The sequence below is a fragment of the Astyanax mexicanus genome, chromosome 1 (assembly GCF_023375975.1).
Source record: "Astyanax mexicanus isolate ESR-SI-001 chromosome 1, AstMex3_surface, whole genome shotgun sequence".
Lineage (NCBI taxonomy): Eukaryota > Metazoa > Chordata > Actinopteri > Characiformes > Acestrorhamphidae > Astyanax > Astyanax mexicanus.
Genome location: NC_064408.1, coordinates 62,367,501 through 62,382,542, shown reverse-complemented (window position 1 = coordinate 62,382,542; position 15,042 = coordinate 62,367,501). Strand labels below are relative to the sequence as shown.

Genomic DNA, 15,042 nt, shown 5'->3' with positions numbered 1-15,042 from the left:
CATAGATATTACATATGCTCATTATTTAGGGTAATGGAGTGCCAGTACCAGGTTTTCAATTATTTCTGGCATGGTGCAGAATGAATGAACAACATACAACTTCAAAAGAAAAAGACAAGAAGTTGATTCATGGTTTTCTTAAATCAACACTGGGTCAGAATATACAAACACACAGATTTGGCAGGTTCTAAAATGTCTTTCACGTACCAAGGATTCTGCTTTTTCAGTTGGTGACCATAACTGACCACAGCTGCCCACATAAAAGACGTTTGTTTGACAGCTCTAATTGAATTGATTAACAAACGTGTACTAGAGAAAAATCCAAGTAGCTCCGTGAAGATCTGATGATCATAGATTTTCACAAGTCAGAAATGTCTTTTGCAGCCATTTCTAAACGATCGCTTCAAAGAAGTTAAAGATTTTCAAGTCAAAAATGTGTGGGCTTTCTTCCATACCTTGTCAATATAGGTACAAATGCGCACAAAGTGTCACCGTCAGCTGAGAGGAAATTGATTCAAATGGTCAGAAACCACCCAAGAACCACCATGACACAAAGAGCTGCCATGAATGGGAAGCTGCTCATGGGCTGGAGGCTGCTGTATATTAAACAAGACCCTCCTCCATATTTGTCACTTTCAAACTGTAAAATTTGTAGCTGATTACATGGACAAACAAAAACTGTTGGAGGACACTTCATAATTATTTTTGTAATGAGGTGAGATTTTTGGAAGCCTGTAAAAATATAATTCAGTGTTCCAACAGGATAGTGACACCAAACACATATTGAAGGTGTTTGTGGAATGAATAAAGCAAACAAACATTAAGCCTTTGGAACGGTTTTCCCAAAGTCTTCACAGCAAAAAAAAATATATCTAATAAAAGTCCTTTCCCTGTCAGGAAACAAATAAATTGAATTGAACAGTACTAATTCTGCCACAAACAGTGATTAATATGCCTTTGCTAAATTTTTAGATGATAATTTTCCATAAAACCTTTAAAAATGGCAACCTTCCTGTTTTTTTTTCTAATAAATATATTATTCACTCATTCTGCTTTAGAAAAAGATGAAATAACAATGTTGTGTATGTAAATGTGAGCGTGTATATACGCTTTAAGCATATATCTTTACACATTACCCAGCATTACCTGTTGTTAAAGGGGCGTGTGTCTGTGCAGGTGTCCGACAGGCAGAGTTACCTGGTGGTGTCTCAGGTGTTGTGTCTGGCTCTGGGCCTGCTGCTGTGTTTGCAGTGCTGCCGCAGCTCCTCCAGTCACAACAGGAGCGCAGCCATTCCAGTGAGCAACCACTACCCCAGCCCCAAGAGGTACAGCAGTGTACACACACACACACACAGAGTCCAGTCCAGATGTATTATACACATAAGCTCTCACGCTATGGAGAAAACAGTTAACTGTCACACACCTTGCCCTCAAGCAGTGAAAGTTTGATCTTTCCTTTTTCTTTTTTCCTGTCTTTCTTTCTCTATATTCATGCTTTCCTTCTTTTTTTAATGGCCTCTTTCTCTTTTTTTAAGGTGTTTTTCATCATATGATGATATGAATTTAAAGCGGAGAGTTTCATGCCCTCTTGTACGCTCCAAGTCATTTCAGCTGCCTACCTCAGAAGGTAAGTATTCAGACCAGGATTCTTATAAATAAATCTGTAAATTATATACCCTTTACTCTATCTCTCGCACTCTTTCTTTCTCTCTCTGTAACCTACTCTCACATACCACCCATCTCCAGACAGACCAGTCGCAACATAATATTTCCTCATATTTTTTGCATAAATGCACCATCGTTCTAATAACACTCTACTTTTACACTTTTTTTCTACATTTATATATTTCATGCCCTCATTGCTATGGCCTGCAGAGAAACACGTTTCTTAGACCTGCATGCAGAACAGGGACCGGATTCGCAAAAAAGTGTTTTAAATAACAAATTGTTCTTAGATCAGTTTTTTTTTTCTTATCTTTTTTTTGAAGACAAAATTAAAATGTTTTGTCAGCTCAGAGTTTTTTATTATTATTTTTCTTTCAAGAAAACATTAGAAAAATGTATATAAAAAAAAACAGTTGCCTAAAAAATCTTTTAAAAAAATACTCTTTTTACAAATTATTTAAAAATATATATATATATTTTTCTAATTAAATATAATAATAAGCACCAGGGTTTTTTCTTATTTGTCTTAAGAAAAGTCTAAATATAACACTCATGTGTTTTTCAACTGCATAATTATTTCACAGATATGCTTTTATATATGCCTTATAAATTTAACAAGTCTATAAGAAACTAACAGTGAATGGTAAATATTAAAGTGCTCAAAAATAAAAAGTGTATCTTATAGCAGAACTTTTTTCTGGGTTTTTGTGAATCCGGTGCCAACTCTCTATGCTGGTCCAGTTATCTTGCAGTGTGACTAATAAGTGGCTTTGCACTGTTCCATAAGCGCATGCTGATTTTTTTTTGTGGGGAATCAGCAAACCTCACTATGCCTGCTGTATAAAATTTAAGAACACAGGAGATGTTAAATGGTAGCTAGGACACATTAAACACAACTAATGTACGCTGATGTTAAACCTGTAACACTGAAGCCACCTTTCTCTTTTCCTTTTCATTATCATTATGATCACTCATATATTTTGCTGTGTGAGTTGAGAGAGTGCTCTGGTGCATATAAGTGTGTGTGTGTGTTTGCCCTTGGGGTTGGAGAGCTTGTTGTTACCAGTTTGTGTGTACCATTTGTGCAAAGGGTGTGTAATTTTTGTTCCTGAAGCTTTTGGCTGGCTCATGTTCAGACATTTGCAAGTAGTAACAATTCAAGGTAACCAGCAGTAACTCCTCAAAGCACTTATTACGCAAACCTCAAAATCTCTTTTCCTAATTAAGCAGTGTTTTTATAACAGACATATACATTATATAAATGGACAGTATTTTATTTGACATCTGCTCTTTTTCTGAAAGTGCCTTGCTGTTTTGTTTTGCATAATGATTTGCTCTACTACTTGCAAGTGCAGTCATGCTTGTATGTGTTCATGATTTCCATACCATTCCTTTAACCTGGCCCCCTTTCTCCCCTCTTTAGTAGGTCCTGATGACTTGTACATTGTAGAACCTCTAAGGTTTTCTCCAGAGAAAAAGGTACAGTGTCCGTTTTGCCTGCCTTGGTGGGCTGCTGTGTGCACATGACTATAGTGAGGCGAGGGGCTGCGTTCCAAACCACACACTTGTCCCCCTTTTTCTATTTATTATTTATTTACCCTTTTTTTTTTAGGTCTAACTTCAGCAAAACACTAGGATGTATCCAAATGTACTACATACAGAAATAATGTAATGTGGAAAATGACATTGCCTTATTTAGCAGTGAATGGGACATGGTGGGTATTTTGGAACACAGCCCCAGCCATTAGTGTTTCTTTCTGGCCGTCAAGTGAACCCCTTCTCTGCCGATTGAAGCTTAGAAGCCATAAGGTGTTAATGTGACAGTGTGGTCAGAAAGATTAGGTTTAATTTTTGTTAGAAGCTTCAATTACGTTTTTCCTTTTTGTCCTTGCCCTCATTTGTGTCATTCGTTTTTTTTCTTTTTGGTTCTCCAAAAATCAAATTAAGACCGTTTCACACTTGCTCTAGATGTGCTTAAAAAGACAAGACTTGTTTGATGTCTAAAGTTTGCTTATGTGCATTTAAAGGAGAATTCCCATTATGTTTTCTTCTTCTTTTTGTGCATAATGTAAAGTGTTTGAGAAATTAAATTATAGTGGTATGATGGGAAATGGTTAATTGTGGAGAAACTTACCTTAACTTTAGTTAATTTAGTTGGGTTAACAACAGTATTGTGTACAGTGGTGTGAAAAAATATTTGCCCCTTACAGATTTTTTGCATTTTCATCATACTTACATTTTTAAAATGATCAAACACACTTAAATATCAGATAAATATAATAAGTTAATAAGGGGAAACATTATCCAAACCCTCTAGCCCTGTGTGAGAAAGTATTTGCTCCTAAACCTAATAACTTGGTTATGCCAGCCTTGGCTTTACCGATGACTGGCAATGAGTCTTTTACATTGGAGGCTTTTCGAGTATGAAAAAAGTATGGAAAAAGGTTAAATAAAGATGTCTTTATAAGCTGTGGGCTTTGTTCTTTCCCCCCCTTTTTTACAGCACAAATAAAAATGGTTGGGTATTTAGCACTTACTGTAAATGCTATTGCTAAGTAGAGGTGGGACAAAATATCACAATACTTCTTCGAATTTTTGTTTTTTACATTATTGACACATGGGAGTCAAATATCAACATTTCTATTAAAACATTAGGCAATAAATCCATAATTCCTGACATTTGCTTATTTAAGAGTTTTTTTTTATCCTCTTCAGTAACACAGATTCCATAAGGTATCGAAGAGAATCACAATATTTCGATATCATCATAATATAGACAATGTATCATGATAACATATCTTGGAATACCTTGTGATTCCCACCCCTATTGTTAATTAAAGCACTAAACCACTCAGTGGCTTTGTTTGCATCCTACCATTATGGTTAAAAAGATTTATTGATGAAAAGTAATCTCAACTAGACTCTCTTGAGGAGCTACTGGTATTGTATTACACAGCCTACTGCTTATCTATACCACCATTTCCCAGCTCCTGTCCTAGTCCCTAAGTTTCTCAGCATTGCACAGTGTCGTGTTTTCCCTGCTCTGTAAAACATGACTCAGCTAGGGAAATGGCTTTGTAGTAACTCTGGATGTGACGCAGTCATGTTAGAACGGAGGCTTCAGGTCTGTCTGAACACGAACATTGATCTAAAATAAACACAGTCACAGATGAAAGGATCACCATTATGTAAAACCTAAGGCTGGCTACTTAAATGAGTGCTTGTAGCGCCCCCTTGTGAAGAATCTTCAGCCTGTTGAAGCTTGTTGTTTGGTCAGTGTTTTTGACAATCAGCAAGTTGGCTTATAAATACATTCATAACAAAATGAGTTTTTTTAAGTATGAAAAATATTACATATTACATTCAACTAATGCATGTTGTTAATAAAACTTTTTAATAGTAAATAATTGTATTTACTATTATTATAGTACAATATTATAGCTAGAAAATAATCACTTCAGTAAAAGCAAGAGCTGTAAATTAGATTTTTGGTTGGATTTTTGTTTTAGTATTGTATGATTTATCCACTTATTGTCCGTGAATCATGTTGAGGTATTGTGGACATTGTAGTGTATTTTAATTTAAATGTGTGCGTTCGTCTTCACCCTATTCACTCAGCATAAAGGTGGTTCCTACGGCTGTAGATGGGTTTTATATATGGTGGTTTGTAACCATGCCTACATTAAATGGCTGTCCCTTATTTTCCTTATGTTTGCAGAAGAAGCGCTGCAAAACGAAAGGTGGAGAGAAAGCAGAGACTCTGAGGGCCTCTGTCGAAGAAGTGACGGTCGCTAACGGCGGGCCTAAAAGCGATAGCCTCCATATGCCTCATTTCCTGCCGTCGCCCTGCGAGGAAGATGCATCCGCCTGCTCATTCAGAGATGCTGTGTCTGAGGGCAGCTCCGAAGGCTCATCGTCCTCGTCGTCCTCCTCCTCCTCTTCATCCACAGCATCAGATGAGTACTGCTGCAATGCTCAGCGCAACGGTCAGCTTTCTTCAAGCTACCCACAGGCCAAGAACCGGGCGGAGAAGAGGTCGTTCAAGCGGAGACGCTCCAAGATTGGTGAACAACTTCAGCAGCAGCAGCAGCAACAGCAACATCAGCAGCTGCAAAAACAGCAGCGGCCTCAGTCAAATGGGCGATTTGGGGCAGGGCTACTGCATGCCCCCATTCCTGTGACATCAGGTGTCATGCCAACACTGCAGGAACTGATGAAGGGGAAACAGGAGCTAGGTGTGGGGGCGTTCGGGATGAGCACGGCTGTGAGCGGCCGTGTCTGAGTTAGAAGCACATCAGCACACTCGTCACCCTTTGTTGGACGGATCTTTGCTCTCTCTCTCTGTTTCTCTCTCTCTCTCTCTGTTTCTCGTTCTATGTCTCTCTCTCTCTCTCTCTCTCTCTCTCACCATTCAGTCAGACTCTGCCACATATGCACAAAGTGGAACTTGGACTAAATGATCACAGTAAACACCCCCTCCCTCACTCTTTTACAACACAAGTTTATTTTCATTCTGAGATTCTCCCCTCTTTCATGTGCCTTTATTTGTCCGTTATTGAACTCTCACAAGGAGGTGAACAGTACACAGCCCGAGGTGAAGAGTCTTTCTTTTGGTTTTCTTTCATTTTTGGAGAGAAATCTGGTTTATTTTTAAGGGGGTCACAAAGAAGACTAACTTTTGAATAGTATGAGTGGGATTGCTTTCGCTTGTTTGTATGTTATTGTTTTTGTTTCCTTTCTTCTCAAGTGGACCAGTACATGATTCAATCTATAAATTTCATTTGTTCTCTCTAATGGCCAGGATGATGAGAGGGGAGGACTCATACTACCAGTGTGAGTTAAGAGACTATCAAGACCAACCTCCATACTCCTTACTTTTTGTTTTTTTTTCTCCAACGCACTACCACAGGCCTCAGGTCTCTGCCTGCTCTCTTTTTCTCCACCAGTCCCCCTGTTCTGCCCTTTCACGCTTAATGCTTTAAATGCGGTTTGTGCAGTTCATGCTTATTGTTGTCTTTTTTTTATGTTTTTAACACTATCATATTCTGCATGGGTGTGTGTGTGTGTGTGTGTAACTCCAGTCCTTTGATTGTTCCTCGTGGTTGTTTGGTGGGACCAGTGTGTGGTTTGTGGTTTATCATCGTAGCCCAGGGATGTCCGGCACTTTACCTTATATCAATCTTATGAGCAGAACTGAAGGAAGAACAGATTCAACTTCTTTTACCTTTGTTTTCTCTTTTGTATGTCTGACCAGATCCTATAAATACTGTCACTTCACGTGTTTTTCTCTTTTGTTTGTTTAGACATTAATTATTAATGATACAACGATGACTAGAAGAGGTTTGGGCAGAGCCCAAAACCTATATTGATTCTTTATATTCATCCATAAGCATCCTTGTGCTGCGATCAGACTCATCATCTTTTTCAACATGTTTACTTCTACTCTATATATCCGTGTTTGTTTACTACATGAGCCAATGTTGGAGTGTCATTTATTCAAACAAATGGCCAGTTTAAAACACCTACATACATATAATATATATATATATACTGTAAATTCCGACACACCCACAGGGATTTTACAGTGGGCGCTTACTGTTTTATTTATTTATCTATTTATTTATTCAAATGTCACATGTGACTTGAGCTAGTTTGAGCTCAAGGTCTTGGGTCAAGCAGGGTGTTTTAGCCCTTCCAGTGTCCCTGTGGTGTGTCGTCAATATTTATTGTAGAACGCACACATATGCGCACACAAACACAAGCACACAAACACACACACACACACACACACACACGCACATATATCTACATCTTAACATGAAACATGGAGCATGAAATGGTACAGAAGCCCCACAGATTTTTGTCTTTCTTGTTTGCTTTTCTATGTTTTGTTTAATACAGAGAAAGCTGGAGTCTGAGCGCAGACCGGAAGCCACATTTTTCACATTTCATCAAATAAACACTTTAAGGACTCTCCAAGAGTTTTCATTCCACAAACCATCTTTAACTTTTAATTGAATGTGATAAGCCAGATGTGAGACATTGGTTTAATAAAGTGCGTCTGGTTCTGTCTGAGCCCACCTGAGGGTGAAAAACTAAACAATATGGGTCTGTTCTGATGAGTTCTTGCTTTATTGGTATCTCTTTGAAGGAAGGAAGGAAGGAAGGAATGCTGGAGCTCTTGTGTGTAATATCTGGTGTTTGTGCGTGTGTCTGTCAGTGTCCCATTTCTAATCTTCCTGCTATCATTATATATGTGATACTTCCTTTAAACACACACCCATCTCTTCCTCTCTCTTTCCCATCCTTTCACCTTGCATGGCACTGTACCTGTGGCTGTATCTCTCTCACTTGGTCATTTCCCTCGTATTCACTCTAATACACTTCATGTATGTATATGTGTGTACATGTGTCTGCGCTCACTGGACCATTCTACGTCCCACTGCAGTTTTATTCTGTTTGTTTTTAGCTAGATGGTCCCTTTTCATTTACTCATCCATTCACACCTCGTCTCTGAACAGAAACAGTAAACTCTCTCTCTAAGGATAAGAAATGTGAATTCCTTTTCGGGGGGGCAAATTATAAAGGGAAAGTTTAGGATTGTTCTGAGAGTAATTCCACATTCAGAGGGGGTTTAGTGTTCATGTGCATCTATCATGATCTCTTTTCTACTTTGTTTTCTTTTTTTGTTGAATGTGTATGACATTTGTGTAATTCTTTTTTGTGAATGGATGTTTTAAACTGTGTGCAAGAAGAAGAATATATGTGGATTAACATATCCTATAACCCAGTGATTGGAGACCTGCATCTGTGTTTGTGTGTGTGGTGCAGGCTCTCTTTCTCTCAGCACTTTGGAGAACTCCTCATGCCTTGTTTTTTTCCTACAGTAGACCTTTTTAAAGTGCTATTCTCCCCATCGCTTCTCTTCACTTCTGGTGTCCTCTAGTGGCCACAGGCTCCCTTGTTGATGCAGCCAGAATATGGCGCCAAATACACCAGATAATCTGTGAGGATGAGCTGCACAGTATTTTTTTTGTTGTTGTTGATGTTGGAACAGGAGTAACTGTAACTACAAAAATGTAGTGCCAATAGAAACTGTGAATTTCTAAATAAAACACTTTGTCTTTCATGGTGTGTCTTTTTTTTTAAATAGGGGTGTTTTATTATTTGGCGTCTTGTACAGTTTAAGAAAGACATGCATGGGGTGTATTAAATTGACAAACCAATTAGTGCTGTGTTATTGTGTAAAAGTTAAACAGTTTAATATATATTTTTAGTAAAGCATTTTGATAGAGTATACTAACATGTTAACACAGTGACTAGTTTCCGTCCCTTCACTTTTAAATAAGGGTGGGAGTGTCAACAGAAGCATGGTAAAACTTGTATTCATGTTAGGTAATGCTAACTACAGGAAAAGCAATTTGAAGGATCCATAACCATATCAGACTATTTGTTTATACTGACCATAATACATTATAGTGAATCTATTAACATTTTATGGAGTTAATGACAAATGCCTTATAGAGTATTTTATTATAGAAACATGTACAGCGATATAGGGCTGGGTATTGAAATTTAATACCAAAAAGACAACGACCAAAAAGTCTCTGTACTAATTTTTTTTTTTCTTATTTTTTTGTATTTTTTGCTTAGAATTTAGAAAAAAAGGTATCTAAAGTATTCAAAGTATAGTATCGGTACCAGTGTTGAAAAGTTTAAAACGATACCCTGCTCTACACAAATAGAACATGGACAGTGTTTCTATGCATGAGACAGATAAGTGTAAATTGTATAATAATACTGCTGTTACTGCTGTTGAAATGTGGTGGTGCAGCCATCTTCGATTCGGAACTTTGATTTGGCAAGGCTCTCCTGACTTGGGAAGTGAGAAATTCAACCTGTAGGAGCATTCCAGTTAAAATTTACTCATGAAACTAGAGAGTTCTGACTTCAAATGAAATACAGCATTACCTCTGTTAAAAACAATTATTTAAAATATTTAGGGGGCAGCGTATCTGGCAAAGGCCAAACATGAACACCAAAACAACAAAGGTGACTCTGCCAAAGGTCTAGTGCCCTTGCTAGCTTGGTGCAATATGATATGTAACTCTGCCCTTTACGAAGTGCCCTTATCTTTTCTACAGTCCGTTGTGGCATATTAATATTACGGTTATGAAGGCACTTAGAAACTTAGTAACATAGACATATGGTTTTAGAGGTAATTAGCTCTTCTTACAAAGCAAACCTTACCTCATAACAAAAACTTCAGATTTAGCCATTTAGCCTCCCATCCATTTTCTCATCATGGTGTGGTAAAGTCCAGATAACTTGGTTACTAAACATAGAGGACAACAATGTGATAGATAAGGAAACACCAATTTTGCTAGTGTTCACCACCCCACACCATTATCAGCTCCCCAACTCATCTCAGAAGCACTGGAAGAAGCACCATTATTCCAGAGAACGCAGTTCCTTTATACCCCTCCAGTGGCAGATTAGGGTGATCGGGGCCCTGTCCCAAACACTGCTATTTAAATTAGTAATATTAATCACTTAAAAATATGTGTTCATAATTATATTAATCACAACATATTCATGTTGATCATGCTTTAAATTTTTATTTATTTTTTATATACATATCTCAGGGTATATTTCAGTAGAGCAGGGCGGGGTAATTGGGTGAAAATAAATGTATTTAAAAAACTTAGCCAATCCGTGGGCCCTAATCATTGCATGGGCCCAAGGCTGCAGCCTAGGATAGCCTGTGCTTTAATCTGTCCCTGCTTGTAGTAGATTAGTCCAGATCATACCAGTGCACTGATTTATGCTGGATTTTACTTCAGACACATTAGCTAGATGTAAAGCCATACGCTGCTCATGTCAGAATGTGACTACTGTACAAAAAACAACAACAAGAATATCAAAAGATGGACTTCAGCCATGTTTGTGTGTGTGTGTGCATGTGTGTAATTTGGAAAATAAAAAAAACTGCCCTGACCAAAGCATCACCCTGGAGAGTGTCTTCTGTTTATTGCTAATTAAAAAAATGTATATTAGTGCAGTATGGTTTTGCAAATGGAAAACAGAGTGAGGAATAGTTATTTTAGTACATTTCAGTTATTTTCTGTTTCTTTGCCAAGGTTTTAGTCAATGTCTAACACTGATATCAAGTGGATGTTAGTGGAATAGCATACCTGAGACGTTATCAGAATATTGTGCGTTGTGGCCCTTACAAATATAAAAAAAATAATTACTTAAGGAAATAAAAGTGTAAAGGTTGTGATTTCACTGGGATGTCTTTATGGGGTGAGTTTTCCCAGATGTGCACATGAAATTCTCACACACTTTTAAATAAATTATTTTGATATCCCCAGAGGTGTGAATTCTAAGACATGGTTTAATAAATAGCTTGATATTTTTATGAATATAGCTGAATGAATAAATAAAATACCTAAATTAATACAAAGCATTACAAAAACATATTATTTAAATCCAGTGTTGCATTAATGTTTATGACTGCTGCACAAAGCCTTCTCCAGCACGTTTTATTATTATTATTATTATTATTATTATTATTATTATTATTATTATTATTATTATTATTATTATATATTATAGTAATAATAATATATTATATATATTATATAATATTATATCATCAGTATTATTAACAATGTTATTCGTGATATTATTATTATTATTATTATTATTATTATTATTATTATTATTATTATTATTATATTATTATTATTATTAGTAGTAGTAGCAGTAATAGTAGTAGTAGGAGTAGAAGTAGTAGGAGTAATATTTAAGGCTATAAACTATATTTCTTACTATAAAATTATTTATATCTTCCATTAAAAAAACATACGGGACTTTAGTGACGTCAAAGCGCGTGGCGTCACAACATATTTTTTAAGGCTATAAACTATTGTAATATGAATATTATAGTTATATCTTCTATAATAACAATTAATAATGTTATTTTTATTATTATCATTGTTATTATTAGTAATAATATTATTGGGAAAAAAGCATACGGGTCTTTTAGCCGCGGGAGCGCGCACGGTGTATAAGATTCGATTTATTTGTTTTTATTTAAACTGTTTCTGAGCTTTACGCGCAGCAGCAGTTTTTCCGCACCTGAGAGAGATTTCCTCTTGTACTACAGCCTCACCGCCTGATTTATTCTTTATACTGTTTAATTATCTACATTCTCTTTTAATTATTCTGTAATTGTTGTGTTTTCTCTGTTGTTGTTGTTTTTTTGTTTGTTTTTTTGTTGTGTTTTTTTCTCTTTCAGGTAACCGGATCGTTGTGAGGACCGACGCCCCGCGGTCGGACATGGACTGTCGGCGGACTTTCAGTGTCCATCCACCTGAGGTCAGTAAGCTCGAAATTTCCCGCGTTTTAGACCAAATTCACCATCAGGAACTAAACTGAATAAAACTGAATAAAAGTCAGAAATAAAGCTGGAGATGAATCAGCATGAATTAAAGTGAGTATCTGTTCTGCAGGCGGAGTCTGGAGCTCCAGAGGCTTCATCTCCTCAGACTTCGCCTCTTTCTGTGAGTCTCTATTAAACTGCTACACCTCTATCAGACCCATTATAACCTCACTTTAACTCTTTCAGACTCGCTTATAGAATCCAGCTCAGTTTATTAATATCAGAACCACAGATTTACTGATATGGATGAATTATAAACCATTAAACCTAAACGGGTTGTTATTGAGATGTGATAGTTTAGCTGCAGGGTCACAGCGGTTTATCTCAGTAACGAGTGTGCACTAAGTGGAGCTGACTAGTGTAACACATTATTTAGCATTTATTTTATTTAATAACGGTAGCAGACTGTGTAATTGTCCCTTCTTGGGTTTATACAGGTCGGTTTATGTGCTCAAACACCATCAAATAAGCTCATAAAATATGTACTGGGCTGTTCAAAACATCAGTGTTAGAAGGTTATACCCAGCTTTGCATAAAAATTACATTTTACATTGCAAATAAACTAAATTAAATTTACAGTTGTTACATTTGATAACATTACAACATTACAGTACCGTATATAGTATTAATTAGAGTCATTCAGTATATATAAAATGGTAAAGTTGAGATGCCTGCAACACACCAGCTTGGATGTAAACTCTTGTATTCGTTAATATTTTTTTGGGTGTTTGTATTAGAAAATGGTTAGTATACATTTTCCTATGTTTTAATTACAGGTGGTTTCTGATCCGGAGATCAGCCCACAGCATGTCGACGTTCTTCTGCCGTTTTGCGTGAGTCTCTATCAGACTGTTATTGTTGAGCAGCCTAAATTTGAATAGATGATTAGTCCACATTGCAACATTATAGCACTATAGATTTATTTTTTCTTTTAATTTGTGGCTGACTTGTAAATTAAATAGAAATAACCATTAAAATGTTCTGCATATAAACATTAAGGCTTATGCAATGTCAGTATCAGAATTCAGATTAGTCTTTTTGCCACTGTTTGTTTAGAATTTAAAATTTGTATGGTTTCTCTTGAACAGTGCGAGGAAGCACCGACTGCACACCTGCCCACCACCACCACCACCTACCTAGACACATCCCAGCAGGACGACACTGGCCTTTCCTCACCAACCCGTGGCAGATCTGGTAAACGCCTCACTAACATCTTTAGCAGCATGTTTAGTTGTTTCAGGTCACGTGACCGGGTCGTGGCGCTGGTCGGCGAGGCGGACACACTGCCTGCTGCAAAGGTAAGAGTTTGGAATAAATCCTGATTTCAAGTGTAGAGGAGGCATCTACAATATGCAGAAGCTCCTTTATTACACAATGTCTTATTTTATTCTGTTTTCTTGTAACCCTTTTCCTGCAGAGAGGATGGCTACAGCGCTTCTTGCGTTGCTTCAGGAGGACGTCTAGGAAGGGGTGAAAAGGCTGCCCATACAACATCTGGGAGCATACATACACTACATACATACATTCATTCAGCATACATACATACATACACAGATAGATACATATATAGGTAGAGAGATAAATACATACACACATAATTACAAAGGTAGAGAGGTGGCAGGCATTAGGTGGTAGGGATTTGGGGCAAAGTGGGTCACATCTGTGTTGATTGGATTTGGGTTTAGAGGCAATGTGTTGAGGTCATGATATAGTTGACAGGTCTAGTCAGTAGTTGTGCATTCAGAGGGATGAGGTTAGTTGGGGAAGGGCCCAGTGTGTAGACATAAACTGCCTGGTGCACATGATGTTGGGATAGTGGTATAGTTGGGTGTGGTGAGCTTGGAGGGGAGTGAGTCTGGGATGCCAGAATTCACTGCTGAGCCTTCTGGAGGTGTCGTAGGCCTAATTCAGCAAAACACTGATGAAGGGAGGTGCCTACCTGATGGTCCCTGTGAAGAGCTTGCAGCATAGTGATTGGTGATTTATTGTATGGGTAAAGGGAAGGTAATATATTTGATAGTTGGGTTAAATGTTGCTGATTGGATCATAAACGGCCACAGCAACTTAGTTGTCAGATGTAGGTGCTCGTCATTTTTGTGTAGTTAAAGTTAAATGAATGGGAGAGTAGAGTATACAGGAAAAGGACTGGACTGGGCCCTATATATAACTCCAGTTGTTAGGTGCAGGATTATGTCATCCTCCTGTATTATAACAGACACAAACAAACATAAATAGATAGATGCATTGTGTACAGTGTAGAGCAAGTGCAGGGTTCAAATATTAGTAGCGATTGGTTGTTGATTGGACAATTGTTGTTGGCAGGTGTAGGTAGTGAACTATAGGAGATATCTTATGTAGTGAGCTTGGAGGGGAGTGAGTCTGGGACGCCAGACTTCACTGCTGAGCCTTCCGGAGGGGTTGTAGGCTTAATTCAGAGAAACTCTGATGAAGGGAGGTGCCTACCTGATGACCCCTGTGAAGAGCTTGCTGCATAAAGGGTGATTAGTGTATGGGTATAGATTAGATGTTTGATGAATATTACTGATCTGACCATAAACAACTAAAGTAACTTAGCTGATCAGTGCTAGCACAAAAATATAGATAGATAGATAGATAGATAGATAGATAAATAGATATATAGATATATGATAGATAGATAGATAGATAGATAGATAGATAGATAGATAGATAGATAGATAAATAGATATATAGATATATGATAGAAAGATAGATATGTAGATATATAGATAGATAGATAGATAAATATAGATATATGATACATATAAAGATATATATATAGATATATGATAGATATATATTGATATATGATAGATAGATAGAAAGATATATATATATTATAGATAGATAGACATAGATAGATATATAAATATATATATAGATATATGATAGAAAGATAGATATGTAGATAT

General features: G+C 37.0%; 1 protein-coding gene across 8 annotated transcripts in view; it reads left to right on the top strand.

Moving 5' to 3' along the window:
* The window catches only part of suco (SUN domain containing ossification factor), a 64,633-nt gene extending 55,839 nt beyond the window's left edge, over positions 1-8,794 (top strand). For 7 of the 8 annotated variants that reach the window (XM_049481503.1, XM_049481481.1, XM_049481492.1 and 4 more), the window contains 4 exons: positions 1,177-1,325; positions 1,536-1,627; positions 3,089-3,144; positions 5,384-8,794. In XM_049481503.1, the coding sequence (XP_049337460.1) occupies positions 1,177-1,325; positions 1,536-1,627; positions 3,089-3,144; positions 5,384-5,947 (861 nt within the window). In that variant the 3' untranslated portion in view covers positions 5,948-8,794. The remainder of the gene's footprint in view (positions 1-1,176; positions 1,326-1,535; positions 1,628-3,088; positions 3,145-5,383) is intronic. The other variant, XM_049481502.1, reaches the window with a different exon arrangement.
* The last annotated feature ends 6,248 nt before the right edge of the window (positions 8,795-15,042 follow it).